The sequence below is a fragment of the Raphanus sativus genome, chromosome 1 (assembly GCF_000801105.2).
Source record: "Raphanus sativus cultivar WK10039 chromosome 1, ASM80110v3, whole genome shotgun sequence".
NCBI classification, from domain to species: domain Eukaryota; kingdom Viridiplantae; phylum Streptophyta; class Magnoliopsida; order Brassicales; family Brassicaceae; genus Raphanus; species Raphanus sativus.
This window is the reverse complement of record NC_079511.1, coordinates 1,724,483-1,742,554: the sequence shown is the minus strand read 5'-3', so window position 1 is coordinate 1,742,554 and position 18,072 is coordinate 1,724,483. Positions and strand designations below refer to the sequence as shown.

Genomic DNA, 18,072 nt, shown 5'->3' with positions numbered 1-18,072 from the left:
ATCCAAAACAAACAATCTTCTTATAGCAATTTACAAGATTAACAACACATCTTTATCATTTTTTCCTAATTCATCGTTCGTTCACTAAATTAAATGGATAATAAATAAGTTATGTAACCATAACATAGTACCATCACGACCATTAAAATATTATTTTATCACATATCTCCACTAATATTTTGGTATTTTGGAATATTCCTGGACACTTAAAGAGCCTGCTCTTGGTGGTAAAATACGAAGAGACAAAGTTGTTGATAAAAACATTCACCACTCGAAGTTTTAAAAAAAAAACAAAAGACCAAGCTTTGCTGGTTTCTAACCGAAGCCTGTTTTATTCAAAGAGACAACACTGTTCTAAGTTTTTTTAGTTGGAGATTAGAAGAAAAAAGGATTTTTTAACCTGTGCGTGCAAATCGAGCTTGAATCCTCCTCTGGATCGTCCCACGACAAGACGGACAATCCATCATTCCTTCTTTCTCATGAAGCTGATTGCATTTGAAGCAAAGAACTTGGTGCGCACACGGCAAGAAGATCACGCTCATCTCTTCTGACAAACACATCACACATTCTCTCTCTCTCTTCACCTTTGTCACACCAGGATTCTCTCTTTTTCTTGGCTTTGACTCTTTTCCCCCGCCGCTTCCTCCCTTCTTCAGCGCCACTATTCTCGAGTATTCTGATTTAAGCTTCAGCTCTGTGATATCTCTCTCGAGTCTTTTGATGTTTTCTATGTAGTATCTCGCGTCTGCTTCTGCTTTCGCTTTGATCCTCTCTTCTTCTGCTTTTCCCAGTGCTTCCAGTTTCTTTCTTTCTTTCTTTATTGAAGAAGCCTGGGCGATGAGGTTCCCTTTGGCTGTCTTTTCTTGTTTCAAAGCAGCCTGCAAAGGGAACTTTCGTTTGTTAAATCTATTTCGAACCAGAAGGATGCAGTTACAGTAATCATACGAACTAGAAAACCAGACAGAGAAGACCTAACACGTGCAAAAGCGTTATGTCTACAAAATTAGCTAACCTCAATTTGATTCTGGCGATTTTTTGCTTTGTTGACTTCTTTTTGCATCACTGTCACCTTGTCTCTTTGAACCTTTAGCTCTTCCTGCAACAGAGTCTTTTGCCCTTCCCACGACTGAGTATCCTTCAATGATCTTTGCCCTCTCTCTTTTGCTTCTCTATAACTCTCAGCAGACTCAGCAGCTCTTATCTTAGCAGCTTCCATCTCTTTCTTCAGCAAAGATTGTTCTGCCTCGAGCCTGCGAGCTGCATTGTTAGCTTTTTCAAACTGGCTAGTCGCATTTTTCACCGCAAGCTCCATCTCAGTCAGCCTCTTCATAGTGTTTTCTTCCATTAACTTCGTCTCTTTCTTATGCTGTTTTGCCATATCTCGCTCTTTCCTTAGTGCCTTAAGCTCTGGCTGATCCTTGAGAAGTCTACCAGTTGCTTCTTTTACTTTCTGATTAGCCCAGTCCGTCCACACTTGCAGTTCATTCTGCAGGTCATTCACTCGAGGAACGAGCTTTACAATCAGTTCATCCTTTTTATCCCGGGGAACATATATACCCAGAGATGCATCATACGGGATACCAGCGTAGTAATCTGGTGCTAGCTTTTCAGACACAGAAGCCTTCTCTTCACTCTCAGAACCAGACTTCTTTTCTGAAGCTATAGGCACAGAAGAAACAGACTTCTTTCCTGAAGCTGAAGGTACAGAAGAGACAGTCTTCTTTTCTGAAGATGAAGGTACCAGCTTCACAGGCTCAGAACCAGACTTCTTTTCTGAAGCTGCAGGTACCAGCTTTATAGGCTCAGAACCAGACTTCTTTTTGGATGCTTTAGTTGCAGCAATTGCAGGTAAGGCAGTTATATATCCCTTTCCGTCAACCAGTACCACAGGTGAATCTGACTTACTGCTCTTCTTATGTACGTAACAGGTAGTTTCCTCTAACGAAACTTTCACCCCAATCTCTGTTGTCATCTTTGCTGAGTAATGTTTAGCCATCATTTCAGAAGATGATTTGGCTCTTTTCTCTAGAAGGAAACTGCCGACTGATGCAAACTTTGCCGCCTTATAGCTGCCACTGCCTTTGCCGTAAGTCCTAATCTTCTCCACACATGATTTCTGACGAAGCATGGGTATTTCTTTCTTAGTGCGGCCTTTTCGAGAAGACACTACTTTTTCATCAGAGACTAGAGTAAAAGATGTACTTTTAACGCCTCCACCAGAAACAGTGCTACCAGAAGCCACTCCTTTTCCTGATGCTGTTCCACTAGAATTAGCGTTTTTGTAGTTAGGGAAGTTTCCGAACTTGAGTGGCTCACTCTGATGATCGCTATGCGCACTGGTTTGTTGAGGCTTCTGGTTATTATCAGGATCACCAGAGTTTGCAGGATTAGACTCAGCAGCAAGAGATTCAGATGATTCACTCAAACTAAAACCCGGAGAGTCAGACGATTCAACTTCAAACGCTTGCAAGACATTCAAGTCGCACATCAAAAGCCGCCACATGGCTTCAACCGTCGAGAGCGTCGGCCTAACTTCCTTAACAAGACTTATCATTTCCACCAACGTATACCCAACAAGCTGCTGCAAATCCTCAAAAACATAGTCTCTCGAACCATCACCACCACCTTCGCTTCCGTTCTTGAGAACATTCAAGGCGTTACTAACAATGTTCGACACAAGATCACTCCCTCCACAGTAGAGCCTACTCCCCGAGATAGCTTTCAGAACATCATCATCGGTGTAGCCGCAGTCGATAACCTGCTTCATCGCATTGAGGAAAAGCGCGAGCAGATTCGACGACAGGAGCTCCTCGAGACGACACGCGAACGGGTCGTCCCATTCCACGGTATCAGAGTCTTCAACAACTTTGAGCTGATCCTCGGTCGACTCGTAACGAGGGAACTCAGTGAGAGTAGCCTCCTTGGGTTGAGAAGAATCAGCTAGCTTTCTCTTGTTGTTCCTTCCTTTGTCCTGGAGTGGTGAGACTGTAAAGTCTCCTACTTTGTCACCACTGAGACCACAAACATTCATTTCTTCTTGCTTCTTAACCATACTTCCTCACCTTATAACCAATCCATCACACGTGCGAACAGTTTAGGTTAAACGTATAACAGAAAAGATGCTGTATTGTTAAAAAAAAATGCAAAAAGAATCTCTGATTACATCATTCAATCTCTCAACAACTAAAGTCCCACAAACACATCCAAAAAAATCAATTTTTAACACATAGAGAGATTCCTCGAATTATAAAGCGGTCATACATGCTGATTGTGTGCTTAATCGTAATGCAATTTAGAAATTTGAAACCAACATCGAATCGAGAAAGACACAAATGAAGAATCGCATCGTTTCACGAGCAAGCGAAAACGGATAAACGAGAGGAGAAAAACGGTGTATAGTGACTGACCTTTCAACGAAGACGATAACGGCTTACGGAGAACGGCGCCGGAAAGATAAACCCTGGGAGAGAGATCGGTAGCGAAACGACGACGAGACGGAAAGCGAGAATACTTTTGATTAGAGAGAGTGTGGAGAGAGCGAGCGAGAGAGAGACGAAGGCACTGGCCGTAAACTCTCTCTTTCGGGGTTTGGTAAATGATGTGTTTAACCAGAGGGTATTGTCGTCTTTTTGTGCTTTGAAAGCGAATCTCTTTTTTTATCGTTTTGTTTTTTGCATCTGTGAGTCATTATTACAGAGCCAACTTTAGTTAACAAAATCAATTACTGACAAAATTGTATGAAACGCAAAAGGAAAGTTATCTCCAAAAAATACAAAACACAACTCAGTTTCACAACCATTATCATCGACTTACTCTGACATGCTTATATATTTAAAAAAAAAAAATTAAAATAGGAGCTTTCTAGATGTTGAGTCAAAAACAAGCCCCCACATGACCAACCTAACACACGCTACAAGTCTATGTTGAATCTGCAACCACACAAAAAAAAGTCTCGAGCTTCACTTTTTTCTCTTTTGACGTCTTCTTTCCGCTTCATTCTCTGCTACCAAAACGTGAAACTCTGATCCAATCATGTCGTATATGCCGACATTCTTTGAGTTGCTGAGGTTAACAGTCTCCGTGATCACTTCCACAGTCACGGTGAAGCCTAGATTAGACAAGACGCGAACGGCGTTCCCGATTCTGCATATGTTTTGTCGAGTCTCGAGTGGAGTATGGCTTTGCTCTTTGGTGGAGGAGGAAGAGATCATCATCTCATCATCCTTCTGATCATCGATCATCACAGGATCTCTGACCTCCACGTGTTCCCCGACCCATATGAAGCCGTTGCAGCCGATAATCAAATCAATGCCAAGGCTTTCTATGTAATGGAAGTGATGTTTGCTTCTCTTAACCAAGTAGGGATCAACCTTGAGAAGCTGTCCCTTCTCGAGCTGTAAAAGGAGATTCATTGATCAAACCATCGTTTTAGACTAACAATAATATGAGAATGAGGACCAGAGTCAGAACAAACCTTTCCATACTTTTGACTTCTTGCGTGTAACTGCAAGCTGCCATCATGCTGAATGCTGCGTACTTCAGCCTAAGCAAGTTCGTACAAATCAAATAAGCAAGTTCCATGACGAATATATGTAAAAGGATAAACATTATATTATTATCATACGACTTACACAAACAACATCATGTTCTACAAAGATGTTCCGCATATTGAGTTCATCTACAGACGTTCTTCGCCTCTGCCAATACAGAGAAACTCAAATCACTAAAACCAACATACACTATGGGGAGCCAGATAACACTCAAAAATCCAAAAATCTTGGGAAGTAATCACAATAGTACCTGACTACCATCGGGCATGTTCATGGAAGAAAGCATTAATACTCCATCCTGAGTAAAGTTGAGCTCTACTCTCCAACGTTTTTGAGCAACCTGAAAAAGTAAGAACAAGTAAGTAAGCGAGTGTGCAATGTGGTTTTTAATCTCTCAATCCGATTATAAAGACAACAATACAGACCTCAATGATACGGCCTACAACAATATCTCCAACCTCAGGCTTGTACCTAAACGCATATGATCGAGCCATCAGTTGCCACTAAGTCTCAAGAGTACAGAGTCAATTTCATTTTCAGAGAGGAAACCAAAGCACCTGGCGCGTAAGGTGCGTACGTAGACGAGCTTATCCACGCGCTCAACAACTCCACAGACCGTCGCTAGCAACTCGCCCTCGACCTCGGAAGTTCCGTGTCCCCTTCAATCATAAAAATACAAAAAAATACAAATTAAAATCCAGAAAGGAGAAGCTAGGGTTTTCGAGAGAGGGGGGAAGAAGTTACTTGAGGAAGGCGTCTTCGTGGTTGACGGGAATGGTATCTGTGACAATAACAGAAGCGTCTGAGTTTGCCGTCGACGACAGTGATTGTAGCCGCTCGATGGCTCTCTCGTACCTAACCTTCTGCGTCTGCGTAAACGGTAGCTGTATCTTTCTCATCATCTTTTAGAAGCTTCTCCCTCTCTCTCTCTCTTTGAGAGTCCACAAACAATGACGATTCAAAATCAAAGTTTGGGAGTGAAGAAGGAGGAGGAAGGAACAAAAACCTCAGACGTTCGTTCCCTTTGATACCTTCTAGGGTTTTGGGTTGTTGTTTGGGCCGATCTACCTTTTGGCCCATTTATAAACACGTCTATTTGGGCCTTTTCGGGTTTAATTAAAATAGAATACAAAAATTAAATTAAAAAGATTAATTAAATAAAGAGACAAAACAGTTTGTATTTGCAGCAATGTTCTGTTCTGTAGTAAAAGTTAAAACCACCAAGATCTGAGCTTTCCGCCATGAATTTCTTCACCTCCGTCTTCTCCGACGATCCAGATCCTCCAGAAACCGAATCGGAGTCCGAGGATACAGAGCAATCTAATCCTAACGACGACGACGGCGACGGGGGATGGAGCTTCGGTGGTCTGATGAAAACCATAGCCGACAGATCCGAATCCGTGATCGAGACATACCGTCGAGATCTAGAAGAGTTCGGTACAGGTCTAAAGAAAGAGATCGAAGTCGCGCAGGGATCGCTCGGCACCGTGGGACACGCCATCGACGAGCTCGGCAACACGGTGATAAAAGGCACGGCTGAGATCATCGCTCAGGGTAAGGAAGCGATCCTAGCCGCTGGTGATAACGAATCTGATTCTTCTGATAACAATAATAGCAGTAGTAATCGTCGTGATAGCTTTAGCTCGAAACCGTATAGTCGTTTCGATGCTCAGGTTCGCGCCGTTCAAGGGGATGTGAGTACTTATAGCGAAGAGCCTGATGAGGATTCGGATGAGTATAGGAAGTGGGAAGCTGAGTTTCCGATTGGAGATAGGAGCGAGGAGATGGAGATGTTGTTGGAGGGGAATGGAGAGATGAGAGGAGTGTATAAGAGGGTTGTTCCTAGTGTGGTTGATCACGAGACGTTTTGGTTTAGGTATTTTTATAAGGTTTATAAGCTTAAGCAAGCTGAGGACTTGAGGGCTAATCTTGTGAAACGAGCAGCTTTGGATGATGAGGAAGAGTTGAGCTGGGATATTGATGATGAAGAGGAGACTGCTAGTGAGAAAGTTGATGAAGTTGCCAAAGATGTTTCAAGATTGAAACTTGAGGGGAATGATAGTGGAGACGTTAGCGAAACTGTGAAGGATTCAGTGACTGATAAGAGCGTTAAAGATGATGTGACAAGTGCAGATTCAGTGTCTGAAGTGAGCAATGTTGGTTTGAACACAGACACACGTTCTGAGGAGAAGAAGGAAACTGGTAGTGAGAAAGTTCCAGAATCAATAATAGTAGCTGATGCTGCTCCTCCTCCTCCTCCTGCATCTGATGAGTCTCCAACTCAAGATTCGGGCAAGAAACAGGAAGCTGTTCCAGAATCTGGTGAGAGTGCTCCATCCCAAGAAGACTCAGACAAAACAGATGGCGCTGCTTCTTCATTAGCTCAAGGCTCAGGTAAGCCAGATGGTGCTGCTTCTTCAACAACTCAAGAAGAGGATTTGGGATGGGATGAGATAGAGGATATGAGTAGCATCGATGGTAAGGAAGCGAGTAGAACTTCTGGTGGTAGTCCAAACAGAGCTGAGCTGCGTAAACGTCTGAGTGCTGCAGAGGAAGATGAGGACTTAAGCTGGGACATTGAAGATGACGACGAAGAATCATCATCAAAAGCTTAATCTAGTATCATAATGGTGGTGTTTTTTTTGTAAGTTTCTGGTAATTTGCTTTCATTCTTCTGTTGTTATCTCTTTAACGTTCTGTTAAAATTTGATATATGCGAACATTTGATTTGAATCCAAATTTCACATTCAATGAAACCTAAGTGCTACCATAACGATAACTGTTGCAGCTCTGAAGTAAACATCCTTGATTCTTCTCTCAACTCTATTTGTTGTTTCTTCGCCTTTGATCGCTTTCCTATTGATACCAACTATGGCTTCCCTGAGCCTACTCACCGCCCACGAGAGCAATACCAAACTTAAACTAAGGCCAGCGTCGAAGACCTTGTTAGCACAAAAGGGCACTCGCCCGGAAGCAGCACTACAGACCACAGAGAAGAACACGGCGATGCCACTTCCAGCAAAGCCTATTGACAGCTGAGTCAAAAGCTCAGAGAGGTCTTCTCCACGTGATGATGATTTCTTAAGAGATAGCATTGTGGTTTGTCTATGTTGTTCACTGCCTATCATCAAAGAGATGAGGCTCTCACACGCATGGAGATGGTTTCTTTTGTAGAGATCATTCTCTCTATCTCTCAGCTTCGGATTATGTTTCTTTCGTGAAGGCTGCTTGGCCTTAGTTTTCTGAGGAGCTAGTGTAGTAACTGCATCGAGATTAACCTCGTCTGGTTGCAGAGTCTCTATGAGTACCTCACTGTCCAATCTGTTGAACAAGAGAGAGAGAGAGAGAGAGAGAGAGGAGAAGATGAGATTTGTAGATATGGATCTAAGTTGCAAATGAAGAATTAAAATTACCTCTGAGATTGAGGTACAAGCAGTGAGAGCTTTCTCCATCTATCTGACTTATTCAACTTGGCTGCAATGGAGACCATATCGTTCAACTCAGATCTGCTACTTGAGAAGAGGATTTGAGCATCTGGGTTAATGGAGAATTCTTGATTATGAATCATGACATCCAGAAGAGGCTTCATCTGTTCTTGATTCAAGTTAGATAACAGAGACATTTTAGCACCTCTTTCTTTGAGTTCGTCTTCTGTAGTAGATAAAAGGAACTCAACTACCTCCTCTTGTCTTGTCTCTTTAAAACACAGAATCAGTTCATGTCAACATAAAAAAAAAGAAAAACCACTGATAAAAATTGGTTTTAAAATCAGTAGCAAAAACAACACAGAGACATACCATGAACATCTAAGAGCCTGTGCTTCAACATGTTGGAGTCAGACTCCATAAAGTGATTACAGTTTCTCAAAGAAGAAAAAGCTTTACACGGCGGCTCCCCCAAGTGTTGTATCTTCAGGTCAAAAGAGTTTTCAGGTATTATGCTCTCTTGTCTTCTTACTCCAGAATTCACCAGATAAGCTCGGCTCTTCTAAATCATTAATAGACATCAAAAACAAAAAAAAAAAAAAAAAGCTCAAAAGAGGAAGAGAGTGGGAAGTATTCAAAGGATTTACTTACATGTACTGAAACAGAGATAAAAACACTAACCTTGGTGATTCCTTGAACACTAAAACCATGAATTGGATAGCTATGAGAAGCCATAGAAAACCTGAACTCCTCGTCTTTTTTTCTTTTTCACAAACCCATAAACAAAAAGGAGGAAGCCGTCAGCAACCAGGAATGTATTATATATAGCGCCAGATGTTAGGTGTAAATATTTGTTCTTTGGCCTTTGGCTGCTCAGGAAAAGACACACCTGAGTTTTTTTAAATTATTTTACCCTTTGAGGCCTATATTACTTTAATTATCAAACGCATACCCCAGAGGTTTTTATAATTACATAAATAACCATTTTGTTTCGTACACTCGCAATTGGCCCATCATTCCTTTAGGGTAAATAGTTCCTCCTCCATTCGAGAGAAGTAGAAGTAGTTCGAAAGTCTCTCCCAACCCTCACCTTCACCTTCACCTTCACCTTCTTCTTCGTTGTTTAATTGTCGAGAGCAGAGGAAGGAATCTGCAGGCCGAGAAAAATGGTAACTTTCTCTCTGTCTCTTTCAATTGAATCTGAGTTTTTTTGGATTTGTTAATTGTGACCTAACACAAAGGTCTCTTCTTTCTTCGTTTAGGGTTTTTGATTTTGTCTTTTTTTTTATTTGTCTCTGGGTATGGGTGCAGTTGTTCTTCTCGTACTTCAAGGATTTGGTGGGACAAGAAGTGACGGTTGAGCTGAAGAACGATTTAGCAATCAGAGGGACACTTCATTCTGTGGATCAGTACCTTAATATCAAGCTCGAGAACACTCGTGTTGTTGATCAGGACAAGTACCCTCACATGGTAAGCCGATTACTTTAGTTTCTGAATTTATGGTTTTAATTTGGTATTCATTGAATTTGGCCTTTTTTTCTTTGTTTTATGTGCTTGAATTGCTGTTTATGCAGTAGCAAAAGTTGTGTTATTGCTACACTTGCTTTTCTTCCTTGTTAATGAATTTGAAAAAGCGTAAAGCTTGGCCCTTGCTTATGTGTTTTAAACCACCGAGCTTTGCTTTTTTTTTTTGTTACCACTTAGGTTTTCTGTGGAACGTAGTCTATTGGGCTATTTACATCTCGTGTTCGTGTTTTTACTTGACCAACGTTGAGAAGCTCTTAAAGTGATATTACTGATCCATTTACAAACGTCAAGGGACAGTCTAGAAATTGATAGGTTAGTAACAATAGACATGTGTCTGCTTGTATACTGCAGTTTGTGTAGCCACTGAGATTTGTCAAGTCTACTCAGAAGTACAATTTCTTTGCAATTTGTCTGTGGAATGAACCTCAATGTTTATATCTTAATATTTTTTAAAAAAAATCTCTGGCACTCAAATCACACTTTAAGAATCTTCTCAAAGAGTTATTTTGCTTATGGATTTTTTTTTTGCTCTGGTGAATTGTGTAGCTGTCGGTGAGAAACTGTTTCATCAGAGGATCAGTGGTGAGGTACGTGCAGCTACCTCCTGATGGAGTCGATGTTGATTTACTTCACGATGCAGCTAGAAGAGAGGCCAGAGGTGGATGATTTTCGCAAAAAACCTACCGTTGTATCTCTAAACTTTTATTAATCTGTTGATCAACAAGACTCGAAACTTTTTTCTTTTTTTCATGTAATGGCTTGATGTTGAATGAACCTAGTTCCATTCTCTTTATCAAAGGATTATCTGTTCTCTTTTATTTCTTTGAAACAAAAAAAAAGCATTTAGAGTCTACAAAGAAATGTATTTATTCTTTCCTTTAATTTTTTTCTTCTGTTAGTTAAGAAAAAAAGCTAAACAGAGGAAAAACATAAGGACTGGTTAAGAGGGAACTTAGATAAAGGAAGTACGAGTAGTTGTCTCGGTAGGTAGTGTAACGCGTGATAGGATTAGCATCTGTGAACGGTCTGCTTTGCCAATAGGGAGGATACATAGCTGCTGCTACTGCTGCCATTGGCGGATACGGTGACATTATAGCACCTCTATACATTGCAGCTGGATTCATGGGTTGGTATGGCTGCTGAAACGGATCACCACCACCACATTGTCCATACATCGGCCCTTTCGCAAATGCCGGATACATAACTCTCGGTGGTGCGTACATGGGCCCAATCCGCGCTCATATGCAACCGACGGTTTTGGATCTCTTTGCTTCTTCTTCTTGTTTGATGTATTGAAAACGCTTCCTGTGTGTAAAGAATGTTTGTTCTTTTGCTGATGAAGATGGAGTCTAAGTGGGAGTTTAGTTATGTAGAAGGCGACTGAGGAGTGTTATTGCCTCTTCTTGGGTGGCTAAGTAGAGAAGGAAGAAGAGATAAGATACTAAAGCTTAGTGATAGGTTACAAGGAAGGTATTGAATTTCTACGTTGGCTTTAGCTTTTTGTGAACTTTGGTCATGATTAATCAATCAATTGTTTCAGTGCCCTTTGGTAGTGTTTGCTTTCTTTTTGTTAAAGAATTTGCAATAAAGTAGTCTACATAAAAGATGATATGATATGTGTTTACTTTCTTAGTAGTTTAGGTTTCCTTTCTGTTTGTTTCTGTCTTAATCAGTGACACTGGAAACGATTGAATCTGGTTGGTCTAAGAAACATCAAGTTCAACACCTTTGTTTCTAGTGATTTCTCTATGTTGAGTTTCATAGGTTCTAATCTTTATTAATTAGAGCTCAAGCTCAAGAAACAGTGTGGGTCATGTCGTATATCATCGGTTAGGCATTTTAGTTGCAGCAGTGATTCGTTTTGAAGCCGAGATGTGATAATTATGAGCAGTTTAACACTACTTTGAACTGTAAAATTTGAGTAGAATAAAAAATTTATCATTAATTGGCTTAAACTAGACTACATAACATTTTGCAACACAATAATAGATAGTAATTTTATAGATTACATGTAAGCTTGATTGGAGACTACTTTGATTGTGTAACATCAATAGAGATTTGCTGCAATTTGTGTTGTTGTTCATCATTTTTTTTCTTTTTTTTGATGAACAACAACACAAATTGCAGCAAACCTCTATTGATGTTACACAATCAAAGTAGTCTCCAATCAAGCTTACATGTAATCTATAAAATTACTATCTATTAAACAATCAAAGTTGTTCATCAAAATTCCAGAACAAGATCTGCAAAAAAAAAAAATACGCGACATGAGAACTCTTGAAAGACATAAATAAAAACGAATAGTGTTCAATGTTCTATCTATAGGATCTTGACTTACACTCTGCGTCAGTCTTGATCCATTTTTCCTTTTTCCTGTTCGGCTCCAAGATGGAACTTGAAACAAGAAACCCTCCGTTAAGAGGAGGATCCTTGAGGTTGGTGCAGCTTCTGCTGTCATCTATCTCCTTATCGTCTCTTGCACTTGTACAGAGAACAGGATGGACTCTACTCCGGAAGATTTGAACATTCTATAACCAAAAAAAAACTTTCATAATACTGTTGATGACGTATCGACATTTGAAAACACTTGAAAGATTAAAAAGAAATAGAGAGACTGAACCTTTCTGATGTCTTTCTTCTTGTGCATATAATCATCATTTTGGAGGTTCTCGAACACACTTTTAATCAAATCTCCTTGGCCATGTTTCTCCATGGTATTACACTCTCCTTCTACTGCCTCTCTTCTTTTGAAGAGGCTTGTAAGTAAATCCTTTCTCGTCATTACTTCTTTGCTTCTCTTTGTAAAGCCAATACGATCATAACCTTGTGAAGGACATACGTCAACTGATTCTCTATCTCCTTCTGCATTCTTCGATCTCTCGACTTGCTTACTGCTACTATACTCGCGATATTCCTCAAGAAGCTTGTCTAGCTTCTTAGTTAAGAGCTTTGCAATATCTTTTTGTGCTCCGGTTACATCTTCTTCTTCAACGGAAGTGAATCTTGGTGTTTCAGGTTCTTCACCAAGCGTCTCGATCGTTAGAAATCCACTGAACACCACGTCTTCATTATCAAACCGGAGGTCCTCATCGGCTTCTGGTGGTTTCGGGTCATGAGATGGTTCATAGAAGGCGAAGGAGTTTGTACAGATGTCTTGGACTTCAGAAGAGACCTGAGCTCCTAGACAACGGAAATGACCTGCAAGATTTGTTGCTTTTATTAAATATAATTTAACTAAAAACATATTATGTACAACATTGTATGAAGATATTGAAAAACATTAATTCTATGAAGATGAAGATTGAAAAGGTTTTATCGTGCAACCAAACCTTTGAACTCCTTTGCATGGTTTAAGACGTTTTGCTTTATAGTTCGAATCCAACTTAGCAGCTGCAAGAGATGGAATAAGCTCAAAAAGAGATAAATATTTTTGATTATGCTTCGAAAATTGGAATGTGTATACACACCTTCATGTTTGTCTTAGCTTCTGCTTCTTTTGTTTTTCTTCTGTAAGTTTTCTTTAGGGTTTTGTAACTATATATATACATAGCCTTATAGGTTATTGATATATGCTTGCATATCGAGCTTAGTATATACTGTGAATATTTGGTGTATATATGTTTAGGATGGTTATACATTATTGAATATATATGGTGATCGGATAAAGTAAGTTTTATCTTATTAAAGCAAAAAATGGTAATAAAATTATTTATATGTGTGATCACGATTATATCTCTTATATATTTACATATTTTATCATTTTAGCATATAATACATCACCACAAATGAAAATATTTTGTCTTTACATAATTTTAAAATTTTATACTTTCTATTTTTACTATAACAATTTTGTTTTAAAAAGTATTATTTACATAACTTACATTATTGTATATATATGGTGATCGGATAAAGTAAGTGTATATCTATTTATCTTATTAAAGCAAAAAATGGTAATAATATTATTTAGAGCTTGCCTTGGTCTCTCTATGTGAATGTGAAAGTTTAAAGATTGGCTTTTGCAGATGTGTCAATCTTTCTTATTTTTGTGACGTACGTATTCTTTAGGTTATGTATATCTCGTACGTGTTCTAGCTTTTACTATAAGCCTATAACAAACATTGAGAAGCTTTTAAGGTGAAATTACTGATTCCATCTACAAACGCAGAGGGAGTCTAAGGTGATGAGTTGACATGTTTTATCACGATTTCGATACTTTAGTTTGTGTAGCCGTTGAGATTTTTCAAGTCTTACTCAGAATTGCAATTTCTTTGCAATTTGTCTGTGGAATGATACTCAAATGTTTTTAGCTTAATATTTGTATCTCTGCCACTTCTATTCTCCTATCTTTAAGACTCTTCTCAAAGAGTATTTTGCTTATGTTTTTTTTTCTCTGGTGAATTGTGTAGCTGTCGGTGAGAAACTGTTTCATCAGAGGATCTGTGGTGAGATACGTGCAGTTACCTCCTGATGGAGTCGATGTTGATTTACTCCACGATGCTGCTCGAAGAGAGGCTAGAGGTGGATGATTGATAACTTAAAAATCTTTTGATTTGACAAGACTTGATACTTTTTTCATTTTCATGTAATGGCTTGATGTTGAATGAATCTAGTTTCAATCTCTTTATCAAATGATTATATGTTCTCTCTTTGGAGTCTACAAAGAAATGCCTTAGTTTTTTTTTTCATCTGTTAGATAAAAAAGAAAAACAGAGGAAAAAAACATAAGGACTAATAATTAAGAGAGAACTTAGATGAAGAAGTAAGAGTAATTGTCACGGTAGGTGGTTGTGTAAATTGTACGGTAGGTAGTGTTAACGCGTGATAGGATTAGCATCTGTGTACGGTCGGTTGGCAATAGGAGGAGGAGGATACATAGCTGCTGCTGCTGCCATAGGCGGATACGGTGACATTATAGCACCTCTATACATTGCTGCTGGATTCATGGGTTGGTATGGCTGCTGAAACGGACCACCACCACCACCGCCACATTGTCCGTACATTGGCCCTTTCGCAAATGCCGGATACATAACTCTCGGTGGTGCGTACATGTTCCACGGGTTTGAAAAGTTGGGTCCACCGTGGTACATAGACCTAGCGGTTTGACAGGGAGGGTTGACGCTGAAGGAGTTTTTACCATGACTCTTATCTTTCTTTGTACTCTTGTGTCGCCATGCTATGATGCTCTTCTCCTTTTCAGCCTTCACATCTGAAGTTACCTTAGATCCTTTTTCCTCATTCGCCTTCTCTGTTTTCTGTTTTTGTTTCTCATCCTCTTCATTAGATTCCTCTGTTCATCACAAAGACAAAAAAAAAATTAGAGTTGTGAACTTTTAAACTTCTGATGGGAACAAAACACACACACTCACCTTTAAGTTTTTGCTTCATCAACTTTGCTTTGGCCTTGCATTTTTTGCAAGCAACTCTTTCTTCTCCTTTTTATCCTTCTTGTCTGAAGTTCCATCAGATTCTTTTTCTTCTTTGGCATCTGTTTTCGGATTCTCACTCTCTGGAACTTGCTTGTGTTCCACGGTCTCTTTAGCAGAGTCCTCTGTTCATCAGAGGATCAGAAACTTTGGAATTGTGAATTTTATTTAATAAGAAATATTCTGATGGGAACAGAAAAAAAAAACACTTTACCTTGAGTTTCTTCGGTTTCTCCATCTCCTTTGATTTATCCTGACATTTTGGGGAGCTGCCTTTGTTCATTTTTGCAGATCACGTTTCAAATTAAAAACAAAAGAGAATGAACCAGAGTAAGTTTCTTGAGTTTTACTTATAGAATCGGCTATGTAACTGCTCAAGGTTTACAAACCCTAAGCATCAAATCAAATCTTATCACACACTAAATGAAAGAAATACATACCATCTTTATACACTTAAATCATGGGGAATATCTTCTTTCCTTATATATATAATGAAATAAGAAAATGGTTAATCCTTTGAATCCATAAAAGCATGTCCGTTTTCATGGACACCTCTTATCAGAACCGGTAATTACATTTTGTTAGAATGATCACTGATCTGCGGAAATCTGTAGTCTAATTGATTTGATTTAAATAAATCTTATTTCAAACATGATAACACAATATTCAACATATACAAAGATCACAATTTGAGTTTCTAAGCAGTAGTAGCATTGATGGTTTCAAAAAGGGTGCAACTGTACGGCTTCATCTCATACATCACTGGTTGTAACATCTCTTCTTCTTCTTCTGCTACAACTGTCTCTCCTTCAACAGAGAAAAACCCTGGGAAAGGAAGAGCTGTGTCCACCAACCGCCTCCATTCCCTTCCATCAGGAAGTGAAGGTAAAATAACATTCTCAGGTTGATCACTTGCATTGAACCCAATGAACAGGTCATTGTTCTTTGGCTCGGTTGGCTCAACAGGTAACAACGCGGTTGTTTCTACCTCTGTCTCTGCTTTGATCTCCCAACGCCAAGAATCTGGAACCAGGGTCTTCCCACTTCGGAAGTAGTTTGGTCGTTTGCATACCAAACAATGTTCTCAGGTTTCAAGAAAGTTCCTCCTCTGAAACACATCGCTTCTCCCTTGCTCTAACCGAAGTCATGAAAGAGATGAACTGCCGTGATCTGTGAACCGAAAGCTGACGCCAACATGTTCCAGTCAAAGGGCTTCCGTGATTCCAGCAACGGCGATCCTTTTGTAGAGACTCCACATTCATCTCCCCATGTTGAGCACAGGGACTCCAAGCGAAATGTACTGTATAAACAAGAAGTTCCGGATTTGCTTCAGCCTTGTCTGAAGAACAGCTGATTTGTTTCGTTGCTCCTTCTTCCCCACAGTTCCAGCTTAGCTCTGACGCTAGCTCAGGGCCGCCGCCAACGCTGAAACTGACTAAGTCCCACAAGAGAGAGTCCTGAGTTTCTCTGAAACGTAGTTGAAGGAGAAAGCAGGACCTCTTCCATCTGTGAATACGTCACCGCTTCCCGCAGATTCTAGTAGCTAGATCGCTGAGAAGGCCTCTTCCCCTCACAAAGTTTCTCACACATCTCGACAGTATCTTGTGTTGAGTTCCCCCCATCGCTTCCAATGAGGGAACCGTACTTCCTTTGTCACCATGACCATGTCATATGGATCCCAGCAATCAGCAATGAGTTTTCTTCCTGCAAGGAGTGGATCAAAAGATATTGCTTCAACCAAGGGAGGACGAGAGAGATGCTCACCGTGGACGCCTCTCAAGAGAGAGAAGCATTGATGAAACAAAACCCATCTACGTGAAACTCAGTCACCCAATAACGCAGGCTCTCTAGAACCAACTGCTGAACAACAGGAAAGTTACAGTTCAAAGTAACTTTTGGAATCCAAATCATTAGCTCTTCCTTTGTAATAATAAGAACCGTCATCAATGCCACGGAGAGCTCCAGAGTCTGCAGTATGTGTAAAAACTACTTCCAAAAGCACCTCAAACCCCTTCACTGTGCAGTCTCTCTTACCATCTCTTTCATCGAGTTAGCTGCGCCGTACATGTCCATTGGTGAAAAGAAATTGAAATGGGAAGTAAGGACCATTTTGCTCGGAGAAGGAGAACACTGGCTCCAAGAGAACAGCGTTGGCTCCAAGTGTTTTCAAAATGGTTCACTTTCTCAGCTACACCGGTGAAAGTCCCTGCTGTGTTAGTCGGCAACTTGGAGGACTTGTGCTGTGTAAAGCCCTTTACGTTCAACCTGTAAACGATGAGTTTCTCCAGTGGTATGTTTGGAGACACATCTCTTCCCCAATCAAAGAAGGGTTTTTTGTATAAGCTTCCAAGAAACTTCTGAGAGATGGATTTCTCAATAACTGTGGCGTATGGATCCAAAACAATATCTTTCTTCTTCTTCTTTCAGAGTGAGTAGACATGATTCCTTGCAACGGAACCCATATCTACACAAACTCCATGTCTTCTCAACTGAAGCATGGCAGACATCACCTGTTCTGTTGACATAAGGGTCAAGATCAGCTCTAAAAGCAGGCTTATCGCGTTGTGGTATCATCATTACAAGCATAAAACCACGCTCTTCGAGTTTCTTGAAAGAAGAAAGGCGAAGTTCCACGACTCAGCATCTGCTCCAGGGGACAGGCCTAGTGGCAAAGGACGACCAGCAGTAAAACCAACCGGGATACAGAAGTATGTGTCCCTGTGAGTCAGCATTTTTACACCAGTTCGGGATCCTTCAGGCGAAACGATAGGTAGAAAGGAGACTCTTTCCCATCAAACCTAGCCCAAGCATTAACTCATCATCAGACAAGGAGCTTTTAAACAAAGGGAGTTTCCGTTGTGTGGGTTTGTGAATCTTGAGAGGAGCTCTCGAAATTCAAGAGGCAAGGAAAGAAGAAGAGTCAGACCTGTAGACACCCCCAAACCGATCACCAGACTACTACTACTCAGTTCCAAGGATGAGACATAAACCATGATACTGTACTTTTCCTCCCTTTCTTTTCGACTTTAACTTTAACAAGAAGCACCAGACTTGGTCCTGAACAAATAGGATGTTGTTGTTACCTTCTTCTTTAGGTCATCAACCTTAGCGCTTCTTGTAGATACCTCTTCTTTCAGTTCGGTAGAA

At 40.2% G+C, this 18,072-nt stretch overlaps 7 protein-coding genes and 1 pseudogene across 8 annotated transcripts; 2 read left to right on the top strand and 6 right to left on the bottom strand.

Moving 5' to 3' along the window:
* Positions 1-233: 233 nt before the first annotated feature.
* On the bottom strand, positions 234-3,565 carry LOC108853790 (putative E3 ubiquitin-protein ligase RF4). The gene is made up of 3 exons (XM_018627235.2): positions 3,408-3,565; positions 1,013-3,062; positions 234-878 (listed from the first exon to the last, which is right to left on the bottom strand). The coding sequence occupies exons 2-3, from the start codon at positions 3,050-3,052 to the stop codon at positions 396-398; spliced, it is 2,523 nt and encodes an 840-aa protein (XP_018482737.2). The 5' UTR covers positions 3,053-3,062; positions 3,408-3,565; the 3' UTR covers positions 234-395.
* Positions 3,566-3,838: 273 nt separating this feature from the next.
* Positions 3,839-5,547, bottom strand: LOC108853819 (exosome complex component RRP4 homolog). The gene is made up of 7 exons (XM_018627265.2): positions 5,295-5,547; positions 5,108-5,209; positions 4,976-5,021; positions 4,801-4,890; positions 4,632-4,697; positions 4,475-4,543; positions 3,839-4,394 (listed from the first exon to the last, which is right to left on the bottom strand). The coding sequence occupies exons 1-7, from the start codon at positions 5,450-5,452 to the stop codon at positions 3,960-3,962; spliced, it is 966 nt and encodes a 321-aa protein (XP_018482767.1). The 5' UTR covers positions 5,453-5,547; the 3' UTR covers positions 3,839-3,959.
* A 169-nt stretch (positions 5,548-5,716) lies between these two features.
* On the top strand, positions 5,717-7,306 carry LOC108813210 (uncharacterized). Its single transcript, XM_018585703.2, has one exon. It carries the CDS (start codon positions 5,792-5,794, stop codon positions 7,163-7,165), a length of 1,374 nt encoding a protein of 457 aa, XP_018441205.1. The 5' UTR covers positions 5,717-5,791; the 3' UTR covers positions 7,166-7,306.
* Positions 7,298-8,770, bottom strand: LOC130508182 (uncharacterized). 2 transcript variants are annotated; one of them, XM_057003495.1, is made up of 4 exons: positions 8,657-8,770; positions 8,348-8,537; positions 7,964-8,246; positions 7,298-7,871 (listed from the first exon to the last, which is right to left on the bottom strand). In XM_057003495.1, the coding sequence occupies exons 1-4, from the start codon at positions 8,708-8,710 to the stop codon at positions 7,298-7,300; spliced, it is 1,101 nt and encodes a 366-aa protein (XP_056859475.1). In that variant the 5' UTR covers positions 8,711-8,770. The 2 variants fall into 2 exon arrangements, with proteins under 2 accessions (XP_056859475.1, XP_056859481.1); XM_057003501.1 differs by having other exon boundaries at positions 8,348-8,534; positions 8,657-8,755.
* A 215-nt stretch (positions 8,771-8,985) lies between these two features.
* Positions 8,986-10,320, top strand: LOC130508189 (sm-like protein LSM2). The gene is made up of 3 exons (XM_057003513.1): positions 8,986-9,144; positions 9,287-9,445; positions 10,049-10,320. The coding sequence occupies exons 1-3, from the start codon at positions 9,142-9,144 to the stop codon at positions 10,166-10,168; spliced, it is 282 nt and encodes a 93-aa protein (XP_056859493.1). The 5' UTR covers positions 8,986-9,141; the 3' UTR covers positions 10,169-10,320.
* Positions 10,321-11,725: 1,405 nt separating this feature from the next.
* On the bottom strand, positions 11,726-13,001 carry LOC108852871 (uncharacterized). Its single transcript, XM_018626346.2, has 5 exons — positions 12,970-13,001; positions 12,832-12,892; positions 12,123-12,700; positions 11,841-12,030; positions 11,726-11,745 (listed from the first exon to the last, which is right to left on the bottom strand). The coding sequence occupies exons 1-5, from the start codon at positions 12,973-12,975 to the stop codon at positions 11,726-11,728; spliced, it is 855 nt and encodes a 284-aa protein (XP_018481848.2). The 5' UTR covers positions 12,976-13,001.
* Positions 13,002-14,313: 1,312 nt separating this feature from the next.
* Positions 14,314-15,208, bottom strand: LOC130495156 (uncharacterized). Its single transcript, XM_056986369.1, has 3 exons — positions 15,140-15,208; positions 14,892-15,048; positions 14,314-14,789 (listed from the first exon to the last, which is right to left on the bottom strand). The coding sequence occupies exons 1-3, from the start codon at positions 15,206-15,208 to the stop codon at positions 14,314-14,316; spliced, it is 702 nt and encodes a 233-aa protein (XP_056842349.1).
* A 352-nt stretch (positions 15,209-15,560) lies between these two features.
* Positions 15,561-18,071, bottom strand: LOC130495154 (isoamylase 2, chloroplastic-like; annotated as a pseudogene).
* Position 18,072: the final 1 nt, after the last annotated feature.